The following is a 26,422-nucleotide window of genomic DNA, read 5'->3' as shown; positions in this document are numbered from 1 at the left end:
ATTGAGAACAGTATGGAGGTTCCTTAAAAACCTAAAAATAAAACTACCGTATGACCCAGCAATCCCACTACTGGGCATATACCCAGAGAAAACCATAATTCAAAAAGACACATGCACCCCAATGTTCACTGCAGCACTATTTATAATAGCCAGCTCATGGAAGCAACCTAAATGCCCATCAACAGACAAATGGATAAAGAAGATGTGGTATGTATATACAATGGAATATTACTCAGCCATAAAAAGGAATGAAACTGGGTCATTTGTAGAGACGTCCCTGGACCTAGAGACTGTCATACAGAGTGAAGTAAGTCAGAAACAGAAAAACAAATATCGTATATTAATGCATATATGTGGAATCTAGAGAAATGGTATACATGACCTTATTTGCAAAGCAGAAATAGAAGCACAGACATAGAGAACAAATGTACATATACCAGGGGGGAAAGAGGTGGTGTGGGAGGAATTGGGAGATTGGGATTGACATATATACACTAATATGTATAAAATAGATAACTAATAAGAACCTGCTGTATGAAAATTGATTAATTAATTTAATTAAAGAAAAAAGCATAGAATGTACTATTCAGTTCATTAAGTAACTCAGATAGGACACAATGACTAGAAGGATGGCCATATAAAGAAACAATACATGATATGATTTCCAAGATGCAGAGAAGAAACCAATTTTTAATATCTTTTACATTAACATAGGTGAGATATTAACAATAAAACATATGAACACTTGGAAATAAACTAATAAAGAAAAGCAGTATGTGGAGAGAAATAAGTGAAGAGAAAGGTTGTTTCACCAAAACCAAAAAGCTTATAAATCTATTCCTTAGAGCAGAATATAGGCTACTGTAGGTTTCTGCACAGTACTGGCTCTACTTGTTGAATTCTGATCTAAGTTTCATAATATTCTACAGATGCTTTAACTCCTTCAAGTTATATGCAAATGTAGTTGTATCAGCATCTATGATTTCTTCTGGGAAAATGGTCAAAAGTTTTCTTCAGATCCTTGACCTAAAATTGGAGATTTTTGTTTAAAGATATTTGTTTGGAGAGATAGGATGCAAAAATGCCATTTGCTTTGACCTGAAATGTAAAAGGTTTCACCATAAAGAGGCCAGAAGGATCTCACTGTAGTATTTCAGCACATCTCTTTAGTATGTTCTGAAACCTGGAAGTGAAACTAGAAATTACTAATCAATCACCAAATATTTATCAAGCCATCTACCACTAACACAATTCCACATGGCTGGAGGAAGAGGGAAATGACGGATAATGCATCTTTAACTAAATCAAACAAAACTCCACAATTTAAATGGGGCCAAAAAGAGAGTATCTCAGAATCTAAAGGTTGCAAGGGATTATACAATACCACTTTTCCACAAAACTATCTTCTATTAAGCCCCTTACAGCCAGTCATCCAGAGTCTATAAAATACTACTATTTCACAACATGGACAGTTTTAAGCATGTGAAACTTATATGCAAACACAAAAATTATTAAAAAAATAAGTTTATTTTTAAAGTGCAATATCTAATATTAAAAGTCGAGGAAAGCAACTCTTTTACAATCTACTTTCAAGCCACACTTGTATTTCAGTCTATATTATATAATATATTTGGTCCCCAAACTATATTCAGTTCCAACTTTTTCAATAAACCTTGCTTTAACTTAATGTAAATAGTACATATAAGAACACCTACTGAACGCGGGCAGAAGACCTCAGACCTCCCAAAAGGCAAGAAACTCCCCACGTACCTGGGTAGGGCAAAAGAAAAAAAGAAAAAACAGAGACAAAAGAATAGGGACCGGACCTGCACCAGTGGGAGGGAGCTGTGAAGGAGGAAACGTTTCCACACTCTAGGAAGCCCCTTCGCGGGCGGAAACTGCGGGGGGCGGAGGGGGGGGAGAAGCTTCAGGGCCACAGAGAAGAGCACAGCAACAGGGGTGCGGAAGGCAAAGTGGAGAGATTCCCGCACAGAGGATCGGTGCCGACCGGCACTCACCAGCCTGAGAGGCTTGTCTGCCCACCGCCCGGGGTGGGCGGGGCTGGGAGCTGAGGCTCGGGCTTCGGTCGGAGTGCAGGGAGAGGACTGGGGTTGCCAGTGTGAACACAGCCTGCAGGGGGTTAGTGCACCACAGCTAGCCGGGAGGGAGACCGGGAAAAGTCTGGACCTGCCGAAGAGGAAAGAGACTTTTTCTTCCCTCTTGCTTCCTGGTACGCGAGGAGAGGGGATTAAAAGCGCTGCTTAAAGGAGCTCCAGAGACGCGAGCGAGCCGCAGCTAACAGCGCGGACCCCAGGGACAAGCATGAGACGCTAAGGCTGCTGCTGCCGCCACCAAGAAGCCTGTGTGCGAGCACAGGTCACTAACCACACCTCCCTTCCGGAGAGCCTGTGCAGCCCGCCACTGCCAGGGTCCCGGGATCCAGGGACAACTTCCCTGGGAGAACGCACGGCGAGCCTCAGGCTGGTGCAATGTCCTGTCAACGTCTGCCGCCGCAGGCTTGCCCCGCATCTGCACCCCTCCCTACCCGCTGCTTCAGTGAGCCAGAGCCCCCGAGTCAGCTGCTCCTTTAACCCCGCCCTGTCTGAGTGAACAACAGACGCCCTCCCGTGACCTACACTCAGAGGCGGGGCCAAATCCAAAGCTGAGCCCCTGGGAGCTGTGAGAACAAAGAAGAGAAAGGGAAATCTCTCCCAGCAGCCTCAGAAGCAGCGGATTAAAGCTCCACAATCAACTTGATGTACCCTGCATCTCTGGAATACATGAATAGACAACGAATCATCCCAAATTGAGGTGGGGACTTTGGGAGAAAGATTTATTATCTTTCCCCTTTTCCTCTTTTTGTGAGTGTCCATGTGTATGCTTCTGTGTGAGATTTTGTCTGTATAGCTTTGCTTTCACCATATGTCCTAGGGTTCTATCTGTCCGTTATTTTTGTTATCTTCTTTTTAAAAAATTTTTTTCTTCTAATTATTTTCTATTTTAATAACTATTTTATCTTACTTTATTTTATTTTATCCTCTTTCTTTCTTCCTTTCTTTCTACTTTTTCTCCCTTTTATTCTGAGCCATGTGGATGAAAGGCTCTTGGTGCTGCAGCCAGGAGTCAGTGCTGTGCCTCTGAGGTGGGAGAGACAACTTCAGGACACTGGTCTGCAAGAGACCTCCCAGCTCCACATAATATCAAATGGTGAAAATCTCCGAGAGATATCCATCTCAACACCAGCACCCATCTTCACTCAACGACCAGCAAGCTACAGTGCTGGACACCCTATGCCACAAAACTAGCAAGACAGGAACACAACCCCACCCATTAGCAGAGAGGCTGCCTAAAATCATAATAAGGCCACAGACACCCCAAAACACACCACCAGACGTGGACCTGCCCACCAGAAAGACAAGATCCAGCCTCATCCACCAAAACACAGGCACCAGTCCCCTCCCCACCAGGAAGCCTACACAACCCACTGAACCAACATTAGCCACTGGGGACAGACACCAAAGACAACGGGAACTACAAACCTGCAGCCTGCAAAGAGGAGACCCCAGGGCTTCCCTGGTAGCGCAGTGGTTGAGAGTCAGCCTGCCGATGCAGGGGACACAGGTTCGTGCCCCTGTCCGGGAAGATCCCACATGCCGCAGAGCGGCTGGGCCTGTGAGCCATGGCCGCTGAGCCTGTGCGTCTGGAGCCTGTGCTCCGCAGCTGGAGAGGCCACAACTGTGACAAGCCCCCGTACCGCAAAAAAAAAAAAAAAAAAAACCAGACCCCAAACACAGTAAGATAAGCAAAATGAGAAGACAGAAAAACACACAGCAGATGAAGAAACAAGATAAAAACCCACCAGACCTAACAAATGAAGAGGTAATAGGCAGTCTACCTGAAAAAGAATTCAGAATAATGATAGTTAAGATGATCCAGAATCTTGGAAATACAATAGAGAAAATGCAAGAAACATTTAACACGGACCAAGAAGAACTAAAGATGAAACAAGCAATGATGAACAACACAATAAATGAAATTAAAAATACTCTAGATGGGGTCAGTAGCACAAAAACTGAGGCAGAAGAATCGATAAGTGACCTGGAAGATAAAATAGTGGAAATAACTACTGCAGAGCAGAATAAAGAAAAAAGAATCAAAAGAACTGAGGACAGTCTCAGAGAACTCTGGGAAAACATTAAACGCACCAACATTCGAATTATAGGGATTCCAGAACAAGAAGAGAAAGATAAAGGAACTGAGAAAATATCTGAAGAGATTATAGTTGAAAACGTCCTTAATATGGGAAAGAAAATATTTAATCAAGTCCAGGAAGCACAGAGAGTCCCATACAGGATAAATCCAAGGAGAAACATGCCAAGACACATATGAATCAAACTGTCAAAAGTTAAATACAAAGAAAACATATTAAAAGCAGCAAGGGAAAAACAACAAGTAACACACAAGGGAATTCCCATAAGGTTAACAGCTGATCTTTCAGCAGAAACTCTGCAAGCCAGAATGGACTGGCAGGACATATTTAAAGTGATGAAGGAGAAAAACCTACAACCAAGATTACTCTACCCAGCAAGGATCTCATTCAGATTTGATGGAGAAATTAAAACCTTTACAGACAAGCATAAGCTGAGAGAGTTCAGCACCACCAAACCAGTTTTACAACAAATGCTAAAGGAACTTCTCTAGGCAAGAAACACAAGAGAAGGAAAAGACCTACAATAACAAACCCAAAACAATTAAGAAAATGGGAATAGAAACATACATATCAATAATTACCTTAAATGTAAATGGATTAAATGCTCCCACCAAAAGACAGAGATTGGCTGAATGGAAACAAAAACAAGACCCATATATATGCTGTCTACAAGAGACCCACTTCAGACCTAAAGACACATACAGACTGAAAGTAAGGGGATGGAAAAAGATATTCCATGCAAATGGAAACCAAAAGAAAGCTGGAGTAGCAATTCTCATATCAGACAAAATAGACTTTAAAATAAAGACTATTACAAGAGACAAAGAAGGACACTACATAATGATCAAGGGATCAATCCAAGAAGATATAACAATTGTAAATATCTATGCACCCAAAATAGGAGCAGCTCAATACATACGGCAAATACTAATAGCCATAAAAGGGGAAATCGACAGTAACACAATCATAGTAGGGGACTTTAACACCCCACTTTGACCAATGGACAGATCATACAAAATGAAAATAAATAAGGAAACACAAGCTTTAAATGACACATTAAACAAGATGGACTTAATTGATATTTATAAGACATTCCACCCAAAAACAACAGAATACACATTTTTCTCAAGTGCTCATGGAACATTCTCCAGGACAGATCATATCTTGGGTCACAAATCAAGCCTTGGTAAATTTAAGAAAATTGAAATTGTATCAAGTATCTTTTCCGACCACAACGCTATGAGACTAGATATCAATTACAGGAAAAGATCCGTAAAAACTACAAACACATGGAGGCTAAACAATACACTACTTAATAACGAAGTGATCACTAAAGAAATCAAAGAGGAAATGAAAAAATACCTAGAAACAAATGACAATGGAGACACGATGACCCAAAACCTATGGAATGCAGCAAAAGCAGCTCTAAGAGTGAAGTTTATAGCAATACAATCCTACCTTAAGAAACAGGAAACATCTCGAATAAACAACCTAACCTTGCACCTAAAGCAATTAGAGAAAGAAGAACAAAAAAACCCCTAACTTAGCAGAAGGAAAGAAATCATAAAGATCAGATCAGAAATAAATGAAAAAGAAATGAAGGAAACGATAGCAAATATCAATAAAACTAAAAGCTGGTTCTTTGAGAAGATAAACAAAATTGATAAACCATTAGCCAGTCTCATCAAGAAAAAAAGGGTGGAACACTCAAATCAATAGAATTAGAAATGAAAAAGGAGAAGTAAAAACTGACACTGCAGAAATACAAAAGATCACGAGAGATTACTACAAGCAACTCTATGCCAATAAAATGGACAACCTGGAAGAAATGTACAAATTCTTAGAAAGGCACATCCTGCCAAAACTCAATCAGGAAGAAATAGAAAATATGAACAGACCAACCACAAGCACTGAAATTGAAACTGTGATTAAAAATCTTCCAACAAACAAAAGCCCAGGACCAGATGGCTTCACAGGCGAATTCTATCAAACATTTAGAGAAGAGCTAACACCTATCCTTCTCAAACTCTTCCAAAACATAGCAGAGGGAGGAACACTCCCAAACTCATTCTATGAGGCCACCATCACCCTGATACCAAAACCCGACAAGGATGTCACAAAGAAAGAAAACTACAGGCCAATATCACTGATGAACATAGATGCAAAAATCCTCAACAAACTACCAGCAAACAGAATCCAACAGCACATTAAAAGGATCATACACCATGATGAAGTGGGTTTTATTCCAGGAATGCAAGGATTCTTCAATATATGCAAATCAATTAATGTGATACACCATATTAACAAATCGAAGGAGAAACACCATATGATCATCTCAATAGATGCAGAGAAAGCTTTCGACAAATTCAGCACCTATTTGATAAAAACCCTGCAGAAAGTAGGCACAGAGGGAACTTTCCTCAACATAATAAAGGCCATATTTGACAAACCCACAGCCAACATCATCCTCAATGGTGAAAAACTGAAAGCATTTCCACTAAGATCAGGAACAAGACAAGGTTGCCCACTCTCACCATTCTTATTCAACATAGTTTTGGAAGTTTTAGCCACAGCAATCAGAGAAGAAAAAGAAATGAAAGGAATCCAAATCAGAAAAGAAGAAGTAAAGCTGTCCCTGTTTGCAGATGACATGATACTATACATAGAGAATCCTAAAGATGCTACCAGAAAACTACGAGAACTAATCAACGAATTTGGTAAAGTAGCAGGATACAAAATTAATGCACAGAAATCTCTGGCATTCCTATACACTAATGATGAAAAATCTGAAAGTGAAATCAAGAAAACACTCCCATTTACCATTGCAACAAAAAGAATAAAATATCTAGGAATAAACCTACTTAAGGAGAAAAAAGACCTGTATGCAGAAAATTATAGGACACTGATGAAAGAAATTAAAGATGATACAAATAGATGGAGAGATATACCATGTTCTTGGATTGGAAGAATCAACATTCTGAAAATGAGTCTACTACCCAAAGCAATCTACAGATTCAATGCAATCCCTGTCAAACTACCACTGGCATTTTTCACAGAACTAGAACAAAAAATTTCACAATTTGTATGGAAACACAAAAGACCCCGAAGAGCCAAAGCAATCTTGAGAACGAAAAACGGAGCTGGAGGAATCAGGCTCCCTGACTTCAGACTATACTACAAAGCTACAGTAATCAAGACAGTATGGTACTGGCACAAAAACAGAAAGATAGATCAATGGAATAGGATAGAAAGCCCAGAGATAAACCCACGCACATATGGACACCTTATCTTTGATAAAGGAGGCAGGAATGTACAGTGGAGAAAGGATAGCCTCTTCAATAAGTGGTGCTGGGAAAACTGGACAGGTACGTGTAAAAGTATGAGATTAGATCACTCCCTAACACCATACACAAAAATAAGCTCAAAATGGATTAAAGACCTAAATGTAAGGCCAGAAACTATCAAACTCTTAGAGGAAACCACAGGCAGAACACTCTATGACATAAATCACAGCAAGATCCTTTTTGACCCACCTCCTAGAGAAATGGAAATAAAAACAAAAATAAACAAATGGGACCTAATGAAACTTCAAAGCTTTTGCACAGCAAAGGAAACCATAAACAAGACCAAAAGACAACCCTCAGAATGGGAAGAAATATTTGCAAATGAAGCAACTGACAAAGGATTAAACTCCAAAATGTACAAGCAGTTCATGCAGCTCAATAACAAAAAAACAAACAACCAAATCCAGAAATGGCAGAAGACCTAAATAGACATTTCTCCAAAGAAGATATACAGATTGCCAACAAACACATGAAAGAATGCTCAACATCATTAAGCATTAGAGAAATGCAAATCAAAACTACAATGAGATATCATCTCACACCGGTCAGAATCGCCATCATCAAAAAATCTGGAAACAATAAATGCTGGAGAGGGTGTGGAGAAAAGGGAACACTCTTGCACTGCTGGTGGGAATGTGAATTGGTACAGCCACTATGGAGAACAGTATGAAGGTTCCTTAAAAAACTACAAATAGAACTACCATATGACCCAGCAATCCCACTACTGGGCATATACCCTGAAAAAACCATAATTCAAAAAGTCATTACCAAAATGTTCATTGCAGCTCTATTTACAATAGCCAGGAGATGGAAACAACTTAAGTGTCCATCATCGGAGGAATGGATAAAGAAGATGTGGCACATATATACAATGGAATATTACTCAGCCATAAAAAGAAACGAAATCGAGTTATTTGTAGTGAGGTGGATGGACTTAGAGTCTGTCATACAGAGTGAAGTAAGTCAGAAAGAGAAAGACAAATACCGTATGCTAACACATATATATGGAATCTAAGAAAAAAAAAAAATGTCATGAAGAACCTAGGGGTAAGATGGGAATAAAGACCCAGACCTACTAGAGAATGGACTTGAGGATATGGGGAGGGGGAAGGGTAAGCTGTGACAAAGTGAGAGAGTGGCATGGACATATATACACTACCAAACGTAAAATAGATAGCTAGTGGGAAGCAGCTGCATAGCACAGGGATATCAGCTCGGTGCTTAGTGACCACCTGGATGGGTGGGATAGGGAGGGTGGGAGGGAGGGAGACGCTAGAGGAAGGAGTTATGGGAACATATGTATAACTGATTCACTTTGTTATAAAGCAGAAACTAACACACCATTGTAAAGCAATTATACTCCAATTAAAAAAATATATAGTACATGTCATCTGTAAAATGGAAAAAAATACATTTTTCTTTGCATATTATGAACACTGTGCTTAAGGTAAACTATACACCATTTGAGTCTACTAATCTAAGATTACTTTTTTACTTGAAACTATTAATACTTCATATATCACATAAAATTCATGAAATGATTTCCATTACTAAGGTTCATTAGTTAACTATTACATTGAAAAGGGTTCAAGAGCCAAAGGGGTTTGAAAACCAACCTATGTCATAAACCCAGGAGTCTAAGACTAGCTGTAAAACAATCACCCAGAGGGCACTTTAACAATGGGATCCCCAGGCCCTGCCCTCCAAGAGGTCTGGGATGAGATCCAGGAATTGGTATAATAAAACCTCCCAGTAATCTTAAAGAACGGCCAGGTTTGGGAACACAGATATGAATATTAGCACAGATGCAGGAATAAGAAAGGGTAACAATGGAGGTGCCATCCTACTACTGCTGAGAAAGAGTTAGAAAAAAAAATCTTCAAAAAGATATAAAAAGGATAAATCAGAATAAAATGACTTCATGGTCTACCATTTTCAGGAATGTTGGTGGACGGTCCCGGTTCTCCAGGTGGTTCCAAGCTATCCAATAAGCGATTCACTTTATTTCGAAGTTCTATCAGTTCTCGACGAAGATATTTCACCTGACTTGATTCAAGGGGTCTTGGTTGGCCATTAACTGGAATAAAAGCATTAATTTTCTTAAAATTAGGAAATATTCTTCAATAAAGATATCAGTAGAATAATATGCAATAAGGAAAAATCAAAATAACTTCTTTAAAAAGTTAAACAAAATCAAACAAGATACCTATTGACATCATTCAAATAACTTTTTAAGGAAAGGATTCTTCATTGCTACTTACTAATTTTTGGAAAAAATAAATATTCGTTAGTCTTTGCTGATGCCAGATCTATGGCTTACAACCCATAATGGTAAAACAAAACAAAATAAGTTAATTAAAAGAATTCAACTACAGTGAAATAAATTAAAAATACAGAAAGCTTTAATATATTTTTAATAGAAATTATGTACCTTCAAAAGCTCATTTTATTTCACATAATTCTTTTATAGCCTTAAAATACTCAATAAACACCTTATTAAAGGTACAATATGACTGCAGGTTTTTTATCATTCTTGCCTACTTCTGACCTAAAAACAAGAAAAATTAGCTACCTAAAATAACTGACCTAAAAAGTAACCTATTAAAAAAACAATGCAGAATTCATAAATTCACATCACCACTGTCCTTCAAAGTAGTTACTTCCAAAGCAGCACATTAGCCACATAAAGTCAGATTATTCAATAATGACTGTTTTTTTTAAACAAAGGCAATATTACCTCATTTAATTACCCATTTTGTGCAAATGACTTTCAGCTGACTAAAAAGTAATCCTTCATCCAGCAACAAAGACCGTCACCACTGAGATTGTTAATTTAAAATTTTTTAATTTATTAATTCACAAGGCTCTGAATGCAAACCTCAAGATAGGAGTTGAAAAATTAAACTAAACTCAAATGTTTTTTATGCATTGTCAGTATACACATATACAAATTCCTAAGGCACCAAATTAGAAAAGGAAATCTATTTGAAAATAAAGGTTCAGTGAGATTCTTTGTAAAATATGTTTCAAACATCAAACCACCAATATAAGCTTTTAAAAGACAATCCAACAGTATTTTACATACTCCCTATACAGTTATGAGGAAGTTCAATATAATCTACCTGTATCAATGGCTGGCTTTTACTGGGTATTACTGTTTTTCTCTAATAGCTGAAAAGAAGAAAAGCAGCTCCTGACAGCTAAGAACTGACCCAGTACTGTAGGACAGGCTTGAGTGTTGCTAGAAGCTGGCATGGCACTGACAGGTAGGTTGTGGTGTTCTCTTGTTGAACATAAACAATTTCAGAAAACACTGACAGTACATCAAATACATCTCAATAAAATTTTCAAAATTTAAAAAACAAAGAACATGAACAATCAGAAAAGATCACTGTGGGACTGTGATAGCTCAAGACAAAAAAGAAAACCAGTCCATATCATGTGAGAACTAGACAAAAACAAGAATGTTGACCAAACCACAAAAATGACCAAACATCCCTGGCTAATTATGCGTGACTGTCGCAGTTTTACCAATCACAGCTTTAGCCTCAATTCACTACCCCCACCAAAGCCCCATTCCTTGAACCTTATCCAAAATCATCTAACACAAGCTCAAGCCCTATGAAAATTCCTTTCTAACACGTTTTTACTGACACCCTATTGTTCTCCATGGTGTTCATTCTCCCTCATTGCAATGTATTTGAAATTAAGCCCCGTTTCATTCCTAAAACCGCTTACTTGTGCCTTCTTTTTTCTTAAGTAATCTCAATAGAGGTTTGCTAGTTGTATATTTTCAAAATTGATGATCCTATCAATTCCCCAACTTCTAGTTCATTTCTGCTCTTTATTATTTTCTTCCAAGTTACCTGGACTTATTTTGTCCTTTTTCTTTTTAGCTTTAGCATGCTCTAAAAACTATGTCATATAAAAGTCATCACTGGGCTTCCCTGGTGGTGCAGTGGTTGAGAATCCACCTGCCGATGCAGGGGACACGGGTCCATGCCCTGGTCCGGGAAGATCCCGCATGCTGCGGAGCGGCTGGGCCCGTGAGCCATGGCCGCTGAGCCTGTGCGTCCGAAGCCTGTGCTCCGCAATGGGAGAGGCCACAGCAGTGAGGCCCGCGTACCGCAAAAAAAAAAAAAAAAAAAAGTTATCACTAATTATTTCTAATTCGTATTATGATTTCTTCTTTGATATGTTACTTAAAAGCATATTTTTATCTTCAAAAGTATGGGAGTTTGGGTTCTTTTTTGTCAAATAGTTCCTAATGAGACCAGAGAATATGATCTCTAGGATATTCCTTCCCTGATATTTATTGAGACTCATTAGAAAACCTAGTACATGGTCAGCTTTTATAAATATCCATACGCACTAAAGAAAAACTGAATCCTGCCCTGATTGCTAGATGTATAAGATCAAGTCTGTATTTGTTCTGTTTAAATTTTGAGGCTGCTTAACCTATCAGTTTCAGAGAGAAGCGTATTGAAAGCTCTCTTATGAATTTTTCCTTCTTCTGTCAATTTTTCCTTGAGGAAAAATCTAAGGCTATGATGTGTAAGTGTTCAGAATTATTATATCTTCCCAGAGAATTATTTTTTATCATGATGAAGTGACTATTACTAATAAAGTTTTCACTTAAGAGTCTACTCTGTTATACTACAAACTAGCCTTGAGTTTGTCTAGTATACAAACTTTTCTAGCCCTTTACTTTCCAACTCTGCATAATAATCTTTTGGTATGTCTCTTATAATCAGCATGTAACAAAATTGTTTAACCAATAAAAGTGTCTTTTAACTTGTATGTTTAGTCTGTTTATGTGTACTGTGGTTAGTATTTTGTGCTACTTTCTATTTTTCAAGCTTTCTCTGCTTCTTTTCCTCCTTCCTCACCATCTAGTTAACCAAGTAAGTACCCTTTGTTTCCTTCTTTTCCCTCTACTGGCTATTTCTAGTCTTTCAATAATCCCTCTTACATTTTAGAAAAGCATACTTCAATTTAAAAAACCTAAGTTAATTACTATCCTCCTCCCAAAGAATCCAAGTCTTTAAAGTATTTTAATTCCTATCATCCTCTCCTGTCTTACATATAATTATTGCTCAGTATTTTTGTTCCATCTTGTTTCTATATTCCTAAAACTATTATTTAATAATCAATGTTCATTTAAATTCACACATTAACCAGTTTATTTGCTCACAATTTCTTGCATCTTTTACCATTCTTCGGACTCAATTTCCTTTTTGCTGACAAACCATTTTTAAAAATTCTTTTACAAGTGTCCGTGATGCTTGTTAAATTCTCAGTCTTTGTTTGAAAATGTTATTTCCCCTTATTCCTTAAGTTTAGCAGACTACAGAATGCTACCTTTCTACCCATCTTTTTCTGAACAGTGGAAGATGTTATTCTATTGTCTTCCAATTTCTGTTATTGTTACTGTGAAGAAGTCTACTAACAGTCTAATTGCTTTGTAGGTGATCAGTCTACAGGCTGATTCACTCAGGCTACTTTTAAGATTATCTCTTTGTCTTATATATTCTCCAGCTTCATGACAATACATCCAATGGAGATTTATTTTTACTTACCCTGCTCAGGACTCACTGTGCCTCCTGAAACTGAGCGTTTATATCTTTTATATAATTCTGAAAAATTTTTTAGTCATTACTTCCTCATATATTTCCACTCCCCTATTCTCTCCTTCTTTAAAGTCTTAATGGAAATAAGCTGGACTTTCTCAAATTCCCTCTCATTATTCTCCATCTCTGTGTTTTTGTGCTCTATTCTGTCATTTCTTTAGACCACCTTCCACTTTACTAATTCCCTCTTTGGCTGTGACTAATCTGCTGTTCTAACTCACCACTTAGTATTTAATTTCAATTTTAGTTGACTAATATTTTTCATTTCCACAAGTTACCTTAAGTTCTTTTTTATGGGGGGGTATTGATGTATAGCTGATTTACAATGTTGTGCTAGTTTCAGGTGTACAGGTGTACAGCACAGTGATTCAGTTATATATATATATATATATCTTTTCCAGATTCTTTTCCATTATAGATTATTACAAGATGGTTGAATCTTGTAATACAGTCCCCTGTGCTATAATGTACTTCCTTGTTATTTATCTACCTTAAGTTTTTAATCGGTTCCTTTTTTCATAGTGCCTAGTTCTTATATTCTTATTTCTTCTTTTATGTCCAATAACTTTTAATATATATTTTATTATCACTTCTACTAACTGAAGTTCTTGGAAATCTAATCCTACTATTAGTTGTATCCATTGTTTCTTGCTTACATGGATGTTTCATGTGTCTTACAGTTTTGACCTCTAAGTTCATCAACAGGATTTTATCTGTGAGAAGCCTATGTGATTTGAACTGAGAACATACACCCTCCAGAGAGATTTCTGCCTTTGTTTCTTGCAATTTTTCGTGGTAGTATCTGGGCTTGGGAGTTCCCAAAGGACCACCGGTTATGAATCCTCAAGGGAGCCTTTGCAAACCCCTGGCATCCCAGGGTATATGAGAATTTCCCCTGTCAATTCCTTGACTCTACCAACTAAGAGATACTTTTCTTCTACAATATTCTTTTTGAGAGTATAGCCACTGAGGGTCTAGGACCCAAGGCCTATACCACGTAGATACCAAATGACAAATCCTTAGATTATGCACACTAAAACCTTCACCATCACCACCAAAAGCATCCCAAGTCTCAGCTTTTGGTACTTCAGGTGCTGGTTTTTAACTCCAACTATATTTTGGTCCCTGACATTTTCCTCAAGTTCTTGAGTAAGCTCAGGTGTGTAATTCAAAAAATATATTTGAAATAGTTTATTTAGCACATCCTCAGTGTTTCTGGGATGAAGATTCAGTTTACCTAATCTGCTTGATAGATGGCCAATAGTGGCTAAGTATCTAAAATCTCTTTCAATATTGTAAAAAGATACCTTTTATTTAAAAAAATTTTTAACAGTTTTTGTTAGCATTTTAAAATGATTCATGTTCACCCTTCCTAGATGGAGAGAAAATAAATACAAATTAAATCAATTGGCCATGATCATATTTCATGGAACTGTAATGGTCAGTGCCACATAATTTTTTTTTTCCGGTAAGCTTATTACAATTTGTTTCCTGACAAACACCCAGTTTGCCTGAGTTTTAAAAGGGTACTTCCTTTGCCCCACTTGAGCCACAAAAATTTTTTAAAATGCTAACCAAAACATCCAGAAAAAAAGTCCACATTTTATTTTTCACATAATCATACTACCACTTTAACTCTGCAATCACTTCTATCTTGTCCCTTAAGCATTCTGCCTTGCAAATCTGTCATGATCTATAAGAAAACAAAATCTAATAGATTAAAATTAGTCTTATATTTGTTTTTTATCAGAACTATCTCTAATCTTTAAGTACTCCTTGAAAAATAATTTCTAAAAAGTATCAGGCCTATATGTTAAACCCTGAGAATAAGTAAAAACATACTACATTAGAAAAGATAATTATATATTCTTAGAGAACTAAACTTAATAAAGGTAGTTTTAACACTGCAATTATTTTCAGTCCTAGAAACACTTATACAAGTGGCACACATTATTATTTAGGGTAACCGAGCAGATGGGTTATTTAAAATATGTCTACTTTTTACTTATCTTCAAAGAAAAAGAATATAGTTAAGCCTTAATAATTTAAAAATTCTGATATAGCTGAAAAGTTACCACTTAATTCTGAGTCTTTACGAAAAAAGCTAAACAGTTTTTCATAAAAATACAATGAATAGTAAATTTATTAGAAAGTTTACCACTTACCAAATAACGTCAGTTTCAGTATCCTACTACACTGAATTGCAAAGGAAAGGTCAGAACTATCAAAAATTGTTATAAGATCTCCATCTGAAACAAACAAAAAAAAGTTTCAGATTTGAATTAGTAGTAAACTAGGATATATGTTCAATTAAATGCAAAATGTAGATCACAGAGCATAATTAGCATCTCCCATAAAAACCTTAAATATAAAGGATCTAGGAAAGATGTATTTGTTCAAATGATACTAAATCAATTTCACTTATTACTTTTATGGCAAGATATTTATCATATCCTCAGAAGAAGAGCCAACAAACACATAGCTAAGATTAATACATTAAGTAATCTTTTACTAGTCACCAGGAGATTACAGTTTAGACTGAAATCTTTTCCATTCTAAAAAATTTAAATGTATTTATCAGAAATTAAAGTAATAAGGACTTACCTGGTGGCGCAGTGGTTAAGAATCCGCCTGCCAATGCAGGGGACATGGGTTTGAACCCTGGTCCGGGAATATCCCACATGCTGCGGAGCAACTAAACCTGTGCGCCACAACTACTGAGCCTGCACGCCACATCTACTGAGACCATGTGCCACAACTACTGAAGCCCATGCACCTAGAGCCTGTACTCCACAACAAGAGAAGCCACCACAATGAGAAGCCTGCACACAGCAAGGAAGAGTAGCCCGCGCTCGCCCCAACTAGAGAAAGCCCACACACAGCGACAAAGACCCTACACAGCCATAAATAAATAAGTTTATTTAAAAAAAAAGAAATTAAAGTAATAATGATTCTCAAGGTTCATATTTTAATTCTAAGTACAGTAAAACTCCACTGACACAAATGGAGGGGAAGCCACATACAACAGTAACTAAAAAGGTTGTAAAAAAAAAATCTTTTTGCAGAATTGTCCTAATAAATGGATAGACAGTGGAGTCTTTCAGGTCCCTGACCATCTCGATGCTGAGGCGGAAACTATCAATTCTCCACAGGAAAAATATACACAAGATTCTGAAATACCCTAGATCCCAAAGATAAAGAATACTATAATTAGCATATCAACTGCCTGTTCAAAAGCTTTCAAAGGGCTAGGAAAAAAATTGCTAGAGAAAGAACAGAAAAGCAGTCACAGCAAGGAACTGATCAGGGGCCTCTGCAAGGTATCTTCGACACAGCTGTGGGAAAGGAGGGTGCCTGGGGAGGCTGAGAGGCTGCTCCAGCGATGCTCTGCTACACCAATTTTAACACTGATTAGGCAGACTTATTTTGGACAAAGATGGCAATAAAAGCCATAACTGAGGATTTTATCCTTGTTTTTTGCTCTTTACAGCCACATCCATATTTTACAACAAAAACATCTAATGCTCAACTTCAGGGATTCTACTCATAAACATATTTTTAAGAAAATAAAGTATATATGTAAAAGAAGGAAACTTTCTATAACTGCCTTTTTCTTTTCTGATTTCTACAACAGAAACAATATCTCTGATGGCAGGAACTCTTTACCTAAGTCAGTCCTCTATCCTCATGCCTAAGAGTCTATGGAACACAAATCTGTACAATTCAAAGCACTCAAAAGCACGATGGGGCTTCCCTGGTGGCGCAGTGGTTGAGAGTCCGCCTGCCAATGCAGGGGACACGGGTTTGTGCCCCGGTCCGGGAAGATCCCACATGCTGCGGAGCGGCTAGGCCCGTGAGCCATGGCCACTGAGCCTGCGCATCCGGAGCCTGTGCTCCGCAACGAGAGAGGCCACAACAGTGAGAGGCCCATGTACCGCAAAAAAAAAAAAAACAAAAACAAAACAAACAAAAAAAAAACCATGATGAAAAACAAATTCAATGTGATAACTAGATGTGGAAGTTTCAACAATGAGGATACCCAAAGCTAGGGGGTTACAAACTGCAACCAATGGACAAATCCTTGTTTACAGGACCTCAAACTAAGAATGGTTTTTATATTTTTAGAGGTTCTAGAAAAAAGAAGATGAGACAGAGGCCTTATGTGACCCACAATGCTAAAATATTTATTATCTGATCCTTTAAAGAAAAAGTATGCTGACCCTTCCCTAAACAAAAATAAGAGAGAGCCAGTAAAACAGTAAACTCAGTTTAAGATATGCCAAGTTTGAGGTAAGAGCAAATCATCTGAGGTAAAACCATTAAAAACGAGTTGTAAAGTCAAAAAAAAAAAGGACAAACTTATCAAATTTAGGCACACATTTGGAAGTCAAACAGTTGAAGGTCAATGTATTGTAAGTTGAAAGTCAATGTATTTGTAAGTAGATGAGATTACTAGGGAAGAGAACAGGAAGAAAACTGCTCTCCTTTTTTGTTCCTTAACATGGGTGACCCTCAAAAATTAGTTCTGGGTACCATTAGATGATACATTGCAAAAAAAGAAAGGAGAATTACACCTGTAGTGAAATAATCAGCTTAGCTGATCATCAATGATTTATACTCCCCTTCCTCAGTGTAAGTTGTTGGAAAGTGCCTGTCCAACCAGGGATATTTCCCAACCTACTGACATCAACACAGTCATGTGACCAATGTGATGTGAGCAGAAACTAGGCCTAGAGAGTACAGTCTCCCATGTGATTCTCTACACTCTGTCTTCATGCAGCTGCTTGCTGGATGTCAGTGCTCAAGGTGAGCTTGTTAGCCATGTGTTGAATATATCAGAGCTGGGTCCCTGTCAACCTGGGTCCCTGAATGATTTCTTGAGTGTTAAACCATTGAGATTCTAAGATTTCCACTGTAACAGCTGGCATTACTTCAAGCCAACACACAGAGAGAAACAGAGAAGAAGCTATTAGTGGTAAGAAGAAAATTGAGACAACACAGTGTCAGAGATATTAAGGGGTAAGGGTATTTAAAAAAGGATGGTGTGGATAGCAGTGCCAAGTATTGAGATCAAGGTGAAATAGACTGGAAATAAATTCAGCGATAAGAAAGATACTGGTAACCACCTAAAGCACAATTATCAGTAGAGATGTTAACAAAGAAGACAGGTTTAAAGAGAAAGAAATAAAGACAGTCTACTACTATAATTCTACTATGTGTTTGATGAAACATTTGTCATATAAAACCCATCTCCATAAAAAGTTTTGTGGTCCAATGAGCCTGAGAACACTGCATAAACTGACATCGTACATCAGTATATTACATGTTCTGAAAATTCCTGCAATAAATACATTTGTCTTGTTTTAAACCATCTTTCCCAGACTTAGTTGACCATGAAATCCTTTCTCATTCAATACCTACTAACATCCCTTTCACTTTGGGAAACACAAGTAAAAGTTTCGTTTTAAAGCAAAATGGAAGCCAGAATTTGCACAGGCATAAGAGAAAAAAAAAAAATGGCTTGTAAAAATGTGTAAAAGTGTCCTATCACTTAAAACCCCCTTCTAATAATAAATCACTTAGCTATTTTTAACTTAAAAAAGAATTATAACTACATGAACATTCCATTAAATAAAAGAAAGTGGTACTCAATTACCATGGAAGGAAACAATTTTTATTCTGATTTCAATGAAAAATGGGCAAAAGAACACATATAATATTTAGACTTTTAAAAACTAACTTGAGAAACACTCTTACCTTCATCTTTATATTTTATTATAACTTCATCATTACTCAGAAGTTTTCCTCTGAAGACTCTCTGCATCATTAGCACTAATTCATCATAAGTAATATCTTCATTATGAATGGGGATTCGTCGAATATCCTCTCCAAGTTGAGCTTTGATAATTAGCTTCCCACTCAGATCCAACTGCCCATTCATGGTGGACTCCAGGATGTTCTATATATACAACTCTAGAGAAAGGCTGACAAAATGGTTTTGATGATTAAACAGCTATAAAACATATTTTAAAAGTTGAAAAGCAAAGCTACGATTAGAATCTAAGAAATTCTGGCCTTCAAAGGAGATCCACTGTTCCAGCGTTACCATATTCATGTTAAAATGGTCTGGAGGGACTTCCCTGTTGGCACAGTGGTTAAGAATCCGCCTGCTAATGCAGGGGACACGGGTACAAGCCCTGGTCCTGGGAAGATCCCACATGCCGCGGAGCAATTAAGCCCATGCAGCACAACTACTGAGCCTGCGCTCTAGAGCCAGCGCGCCGCAACTACTGAGCCCGTGTGCCCAGAGCCCATGCTCTGCAACGAGAAGCCACTGCAATGAGAAGCCCGCGTGCAGCAAAGACCCAATGCAGCCTAAAATAAATAAATAAATTTATTTTTAAAAAATGGTCTGGGGCTTCCCTGGTGGCGCAGTGGTTGAGAGTCCGCCTGCCGATGCAGGGTACATGGGTTCGTGCCCCGGTCCGGGAGGATCCCACATGCCGCGGAGCGGCTGGGCCCTTGAGCCATGGCCACTGAGCCTGCGCGTATGGAGCCTGTGCTCCGCAACGGGAGAGGCTACAACAGCCCGCACATCACACACACAAAAAAAAAGGTCTGGAGGTGGCTTTATTATGAGCCTAAGAAAATAAGTTTTATTATTTTATATCCATTATTATTTTACCCATATATTTAACTGCTTATCTGATTTAGATTTCTTACTTAACATGTCTAGAACAAAGTCCTCATCTTCCCCTCAAAATCTGCTTCTCCTGTAGTCTCCTCCATCTCAGTTAATAACAATTCTCCTTCTAAGTTGTTCAAGATAAAAAAAAAAATCTCGGTTTCTCTCTTTTCCTCACACCTTACATACACCAAATTGCCAACAAATCTAGTTGCCACAACCTTTAAAATATCTCTAGAATGCAGTCACTTTAGTACCTTCACCTCTATCAACTTAATCCAAGCCACCATCATCTATTGCCTGGATTATTGCAAAAGACTCCTAACTGGTCTGCCTGCCCTTTACCTTTGTCTGCTTTTAATCTATTCTCAACACATCAGAGTTATCCTGTTAAATAAAATCTAGTATCACCACTTCAAAATCTTCCAATAGATTCCCATCTCACTCTTGGTAAAAGCCAGAACTACAAGGTCATGACCTGACCTCTGGTCCCTGGCCAAGTATTTAACCTCATTTCCCACCTCTCTCCCTGGCTACCCTGCTACACTCATAATTCACATTCTCCTTCTCAAGACTTGGCACTTGCTGCTTCCTTTATCTTGAGCCCTTTTCACACTCCTCACATGATTCAGATCCCTGATCAATTGTTAATTTCTCAGAGGTTTTCCCTGGCCATCTAACTTAAAGTGGCTTCACAGTCACTTTCTTATCCTGCTTCATTTTTCTGCAAAGCACTTATCACTACCAAATATTAAAAATGTATTCATTTTTTACTGTCTTTTCCACTAGAAAGTAGGGAAATAAATGGTTTTGTTCACTGTATTTCCCGAGCCTAGAACAGTGCCTAGCACACGGTTAATCATTCAATAGCCGTTAAATGAAGGGGAAAATAAATACTGGCTTCCAAACTCTATTAGCCTGTATATACTAACTGCTAGCCCTGAAGAGAAGAGCATGTGTGAACACTAAAATAGTCTCAAAGTTTTCTCACTAAAATAAGAAAGACCTCACGAGTATTTTCTCCAATTTTTCTATTTTGGAAACTTGAGGACAAAGAACAAATCAGTGATACCCTCCTGAGCTTTCTAACAAGACTGTCCACTATTGTTTCTACATCTTCCATAACACACCCCTTCCCCAAACCTGAGTGTGTGTGATTAGACAGCACATTTGAAGAATAAGACAGTGTCAGAGAACTAACTTGCTATTGAATTTTCCCTTCTTGGGTTGTATTTTAATCTTATTTCAGGTTATTCAGTGCACTTCTCCTGTAATGACTCTGTAATCCTAAATTCAAAATAATGTCTGAGGTCTCTAGTAATTTATACCATTACCGTATAACAACAGAAAATACACTTATGCTTAATTAATGTATTAATATCTCTTCTTCTCAAGGCCTATCTCTTCTTTCCAAGACCAAGATGTCCTTGAACACATTATCTGTAACCACGGAGCATTTCCCTAGCATCAACTCCTTCCTCCTCCTGCCCCAAGCAAATGATCTCTCAGACTATTTAAAGTGCCTTATAATCTCCTACTGGACACATTCTGGTTTCAACACCATGCTTTTCTACTAGCAGCTTTCTGTTTTCTCTTCTTAAATGTGTTCTTTCATTAACACCATATTTAGTGCTCATAATTCTCTACATTTACTCCTTTGTGTGTGTGTGTGAAAGCACTCCACCTGGCCCCCAACACATCAATGCTTCAAATACTTAAGAAAGTTTTCATGAATCTTAATTCATTTCATGAATAGTACAAATAAATGCCCTAATATTCTTCATATAAATGCCCCATGTCCTTCCAATTAACTACTCCTTAAATGAATGTCTCTAGACCCCCTTGACATCCTCTGAACAAATTAATTTTATGAGTGAATCTTTAATGCCCCATCTTAAAATGGGGCAAAAAGTATTGAATCTAACACTCTAAGGTCAGTTCAGAACAGAGTGGACTGTGTTCTACGATCTGGATGCTATGCTTGTTCTGACATAAAATAAGAATACAGCTAGCTTTTTATCTGCCAATTCTGACAAAAGACTTCTCATGAAGACTCTGATTAATTGAAACCTCCATAAAACCCCTTCACCTGTTAGCCAAACCAACCCTCTTCATTTGGGAAATACTTAAATACCTACTATATGCCAAGCTCTGAAGTATCATTACTTCAACAAGATGGTAAAGATTCCACCTTGTTTGCCTTGCAGCCTGAGAATAATAAAGAACTTCAGCAAATCAATCTATGTAACCTTCTCTTACCTACAGGATGTGTAAACCGTCAATAATGTAGTTAAGGACCAGGGCTTAGCTTCAGCAGATGGTTCTACCTATTCTCAGCAGCATCTAAAATAGTGCCTGACATATAGTATTTAAAAACTTGTTTTCGTTCCCTAAACAAAAGATGTATGACAAATAAAAAAGTTCTGAAAGAGGGACTGAGAGAAGAAAGCTGTACGATCAGATCAGTTACTAAGTCAAACCTTCACACTGTACCTTCTTTACGTAGCTAGAAGTGACTCCCTTCAACAGACATATTCCTAATCAAGAGAAATTTCCAACATTAAATATAACTGATATAATCCTTTTGATCATGAAGGAATTGTTGCTCAGTTACAATGGATCTGAAACTATGAGTCTCTTTTACTTTGCATCTGCCACGTTTGCCTGCAAATTCACTTACTGGTTGCACTGGACTGTAACCAGGACTGTAACCTACCTGTAGCCAGGAACCAGGCCTTCTTTCCTAAGGTTGTCCCCAGTTTGTGCAGTCATCTCCATAAGGCATGCACACAAGTTATCACAAAAATAAGAGTACCCTGGAAGGGAAAATCCCATCCCCACATTTGTTTACGTAACTGTAGAATCCAGGTCCTCTTTTTCTCTAACTTCAATCACAAGGTAGAGACTGCTGTGAACTACTAGTGCCTAGGGCTGCTGGTGAAATTCTTACAGCTTTTTTTTCTCCCCATTTCTCCTTCTTTCTTCTTGTCCTTGCCCCACTCCCTCTGAAGTCCAGAAATGACACAGCCACTAACTTATGAAATCTTCCAACAAGAACACTGTTCTCAGAACTGGAGAATAAAGTGACAGGCCCAAGGAAACACATAAAAAGCCTGCCTCTTAAACCAGGATGTAGGTTCAGTGACCAAACCTCCAGTTCCACTAGCCCTGTAGTTAGGGCCCTGCTCAAATTCAGAGGGGCCTGCTTAGGCACCTCCAGAGGGTAGCAATTTCCTTTAAGAAATCCTAAGCAAAACCAAACCCTTGAGTAGTCTAAAGAATGCAAGGAGCCTCAAATCCTGCCTTACCAGAGGCAGTGTAGCAAGATGGTAAAGATATCCCCTACTAGCTGTGTGACCTTAGGCAAATACTTCGCCAAGCCTCACTTTCATCACATTCAAAATGGGAATATCTAAATTTGGAAGAATCCTTGTGATGATTAAATGAGACCATGCATCTAAAATACTTAGCACAGTGCCTAGCAAAGTAAACTCTTAAAAGTTAGTTGTCATCACCACTATCAAACTGGGTTGGACCTCCAGACGGCGCTTGATTAAGGACTGACATAGCCAAGGAACAAGGTTTCTCCTAAGTGACCCCAATTAACTTATTCCCATAGGCGCCATTCTCCACCCTTCTCACCCTTCCAAGCCCCTCTGAGGGTTAGGCACTGGACCACCCCAGGCCTCCCAAAGTCCCTCTCCTCTCCCTCGGGCAGTGCAACCCCTAGAAGTCAGGCGGAATCCGCGCAAGTGCCCTTGCTGACCCAAACACCCCTTAGAGCCCCTCAGAGGGCCCGCTTCGCTGCCACTGTGGCCAGCGGGGCCCCCCTCCCCTCCCTTCCCCTCCCCGGACGTGGCCTCCCCTCCCCCACGCGAGGCCCAGTCCGGCCTCCGTCCGCCCGACGTCCAGCCCTCCCCACGACCCCTCCGACCCCACCCGTCCCGCGCCCCCCGGTTCGAACGAGGCCCTCCCAGCGTTTTCCACGTCTCCTGGCCCGCCTTGCCCGAGAGATCAGCCGCGCCCCCGTCTCCAGCGGCCATACCGGTTTCCCGAGGCTGCCGCTGCCGCCCCTCCGCGGGTCTCAGCTGATCCGACCGGTGAGAGGCCGCCACCGCCGGGCTCTGGGGCGTTGGGGGAAGGCTGCTGTCACGGCCCACTCGGTTGCCCTCCGGGGCCGCTGCACCTCGCTGGCAGGCTCGCGCGGGCCCCGGCCAATCGCACGGACCCACCAAGCCCAGCGAGAGCTCGGGCCCAGTACGTGGCAGGTGGGGAAAGAAAAGGGGCGGGAACAAGAAGAAAATCTGTCCTTTCGCTCCGCCTTACAACGAGCAAATCAACCCAGCAGGCATGCGCAGCGCCGAGGGGAGGGAGACTGACAACGCCGCAGCCTACAGGAGCCTGAATCTGTGCTTTCTCACTGGAAGACTGAGGGTAGGAAATGCGAGCTGGATGGATGCACGCATGCGCGAGGCGTGACAAAGCACTTCCGGTTTTCCGGAACGCTAGTATTTCCTGTCTCTCGCCCGTAGGCGGGGTGTAATTTGCTGTTTTAGACTTTGAGAGCAGGTTTAAAGTGGGCGTTAGTCCAAGTTTGGCTGTTTCTTGTTTTGTGGCCATTGTAGTTCTCCTAGTCATATCTCCAGAAAACTAATCCTTTTCCCGCCTTCCTTCCACAAACTCATTCATTCATTATTGGGCGCCTACGCTTTGCCAAGAACTGTGCTGGGAATGGAAATGAATCAGTTTGTGAGCAAGGCGTTCCGAATAGCGTTTACGAGAGGGACAAACTTATGACTGTAAAAGATAAAGGCTGGGAAATTAAGGCTGATTAAGGATTCCAGAAGCCTTTTTGGAAATAAGATATTTGAGCGTACCCTAAATACTGTTCCCTTCTCTCTTATCTAAAGCATTTGTTTTGAATATGCCTGTTTATGTAAGAAGTGCGCTGGCTTTAGACTGAAGCCTAAAATTTGGGGGGAAGGTGGGAATAGGTGATAAAATCTGGGCATGGGGGCAGGGCTGTTTTAAAAGTTGCAAGGAACTTTGCCTTCTAAGACGGAGACTAGGCAAAAAGCAATTTGAACTTACTTGGTCCCCAGTTGTTCACCAGATAGGTAAAGTGAATTCGGGATGAGAAGTTATATTCTTTCAGTACTGTAAAGAGTATGACCTTTCTGCAGTTAAAAGTCTCTGAAAAATTCTGTTTGAGAGTGAAATATATGCGTTTAGAGTGCTTTTGCCTCTGAAATTATTTTTTGAGCAATTTCTTGCAGAGTTTGGGGAACTGAAGACTGTAGAAAGAATGAAAAAAAAGTTCCAGATTTTCTCCAAAGACAGTTTTTCTTTGCTTTTTAGAACGGACTAATCCAGATTTGGGGAAATGAACTGCTGTCCAATAATAGTATTCTGATGTCTTTGAGATGGTTTGAGATTGGATTAAACCACACAAATATAGACAGAGGTAAAATATTCCTAAAAGAAGTGAATAATACTACTATCAATCTCCCTAAAGAGAGGTCAGAACCTGGGGCAGGGGATAAGGGGATGAACCTTAGCCTGGAATGAGGGGAAAACACTTCATCTCTCTAGGCTCCCAGGAAAGGGGCTTGCCATTGAGGAGAAATAAACTGATCCCTGCTACACTAGGGCCAGCTAGAAGCTGGCAAGAAAGGCACCCACAGGGTGGTCTTCCAGAGGGAGTAGGGCTTGTGGACTCTGAGAGCAGCTTAAGGTTCTTTGTTGTAATTGACTCACGCTTCATCCTCAAGCAATTAGTGAAGTCTTGTTTAATGTTAAAACCTGTTCCTAGCTACAACTGGGAAAATTGAGAGATGGGGTAGTGATGATTCCTCAGGTCAAAGCAGAAGCAGGAGCTGCCTGGGGCAAGAAGTGAGAAATGAGAGAGTAAAGCATCATTTGGAAGCCAGATCAGAGGCTCAAGTGACACGAGACAAGATGCAACATTAAATAAACATAAATTTTGAAATTTTCAATGAAGAACTTCGTAAAAGATTTTGCCTCGGACTTCGCTGGTGGCGCAGTGGCTAAGAATCCACCTGCCGGTGCAGGGGACACGGGTTCGAGCCCTGGTCCAGGAAGATCCCACATGCCACGGAGCAACTAAGCCCATACACCACAACTACTGACCCTGCGTTCTAGAGCCTGTGAGCCACAACTACAGAAGCCCACGTGCTTAGAGCCCATGCTCCACAACAAAAGAAGCCACAGCAATGAGAAGCCCGTGCACCGCAACGAAGAGTAGAAGAGTAGCCCCCACTCACCGCATCTAGAGAAAGCCCACAAGAAGCAACGAAGACCCAACGCAGCCAAAAAATAAATTAAAACATTAATTTAAAAAGAAAAGATTTTGCCTCTTGCTGTCCAGCTGAATGTAGGCTTACAATATTGTGATTGGGCATGAAATCAAGGATATTTGAGTTTAGTAATATGTCATATGAGTGCAGGCCATTAGCATCTGAGTTTGTCAAATTGCCCCCTTTAGGTTATAAACACATTTATAACCAAAACCTTATCCTATGCATTTTCTTGT

General features: G+C 39.3%; 1 protein-coding gene across 1 annotated transcript in view; it reads right to left on the bottom strand.

The window, feature by feature from the left end:
* The window catches only part of TFG (trafficking from ER to golgi regulator), a 44,848-nt gene extending 20,609 nt beyond the window's left edge, over positions 1 to 24,239 (bottom strand). The window contains 4 exon segments of the mRNA XM_029213850.1: positions 9,485 to 9,631; positions 15,350 to 15,433; positions 18,942 to 19,168; positions 23,915 to 24,239. Of these exon segments, the coding sequence (XP_029069683.1) occupies positions 9,485 to 9,631; positions 15,350 to 15,433; positions 18,942 to 19,125 (415 nt within the window). The 5' untranslated portion in view covers positions 19,126 to 19,168; positions 23,915 to 24,239.
* Positions 24,240 to 26,422: the final 2,183 nt, after the last annotated feature.

This window comes from Monodon monoceros, unplaced genomic scaffold (genome assembly GCF_005190385.1).
Source record: "Monodon monoceros isolate NGI ecotype Baffin Bay Population unplaced genomic scaffold, NGI_Narwhal_1 Super_Scaffold_11, whole genome shotgun sequence".
NCBI classification, from domain to species: domain Eukaryota; kingdom Metazoa; phylum Chordata; class Mammalia; order Artiodactyla; family Monodontidae; genus Monodon; species Monodon monoceros.
Note: the sequence above shows the minus strand (reverse complement) of the source record. Positions and strands in the feature narration are given on the sequence as shown.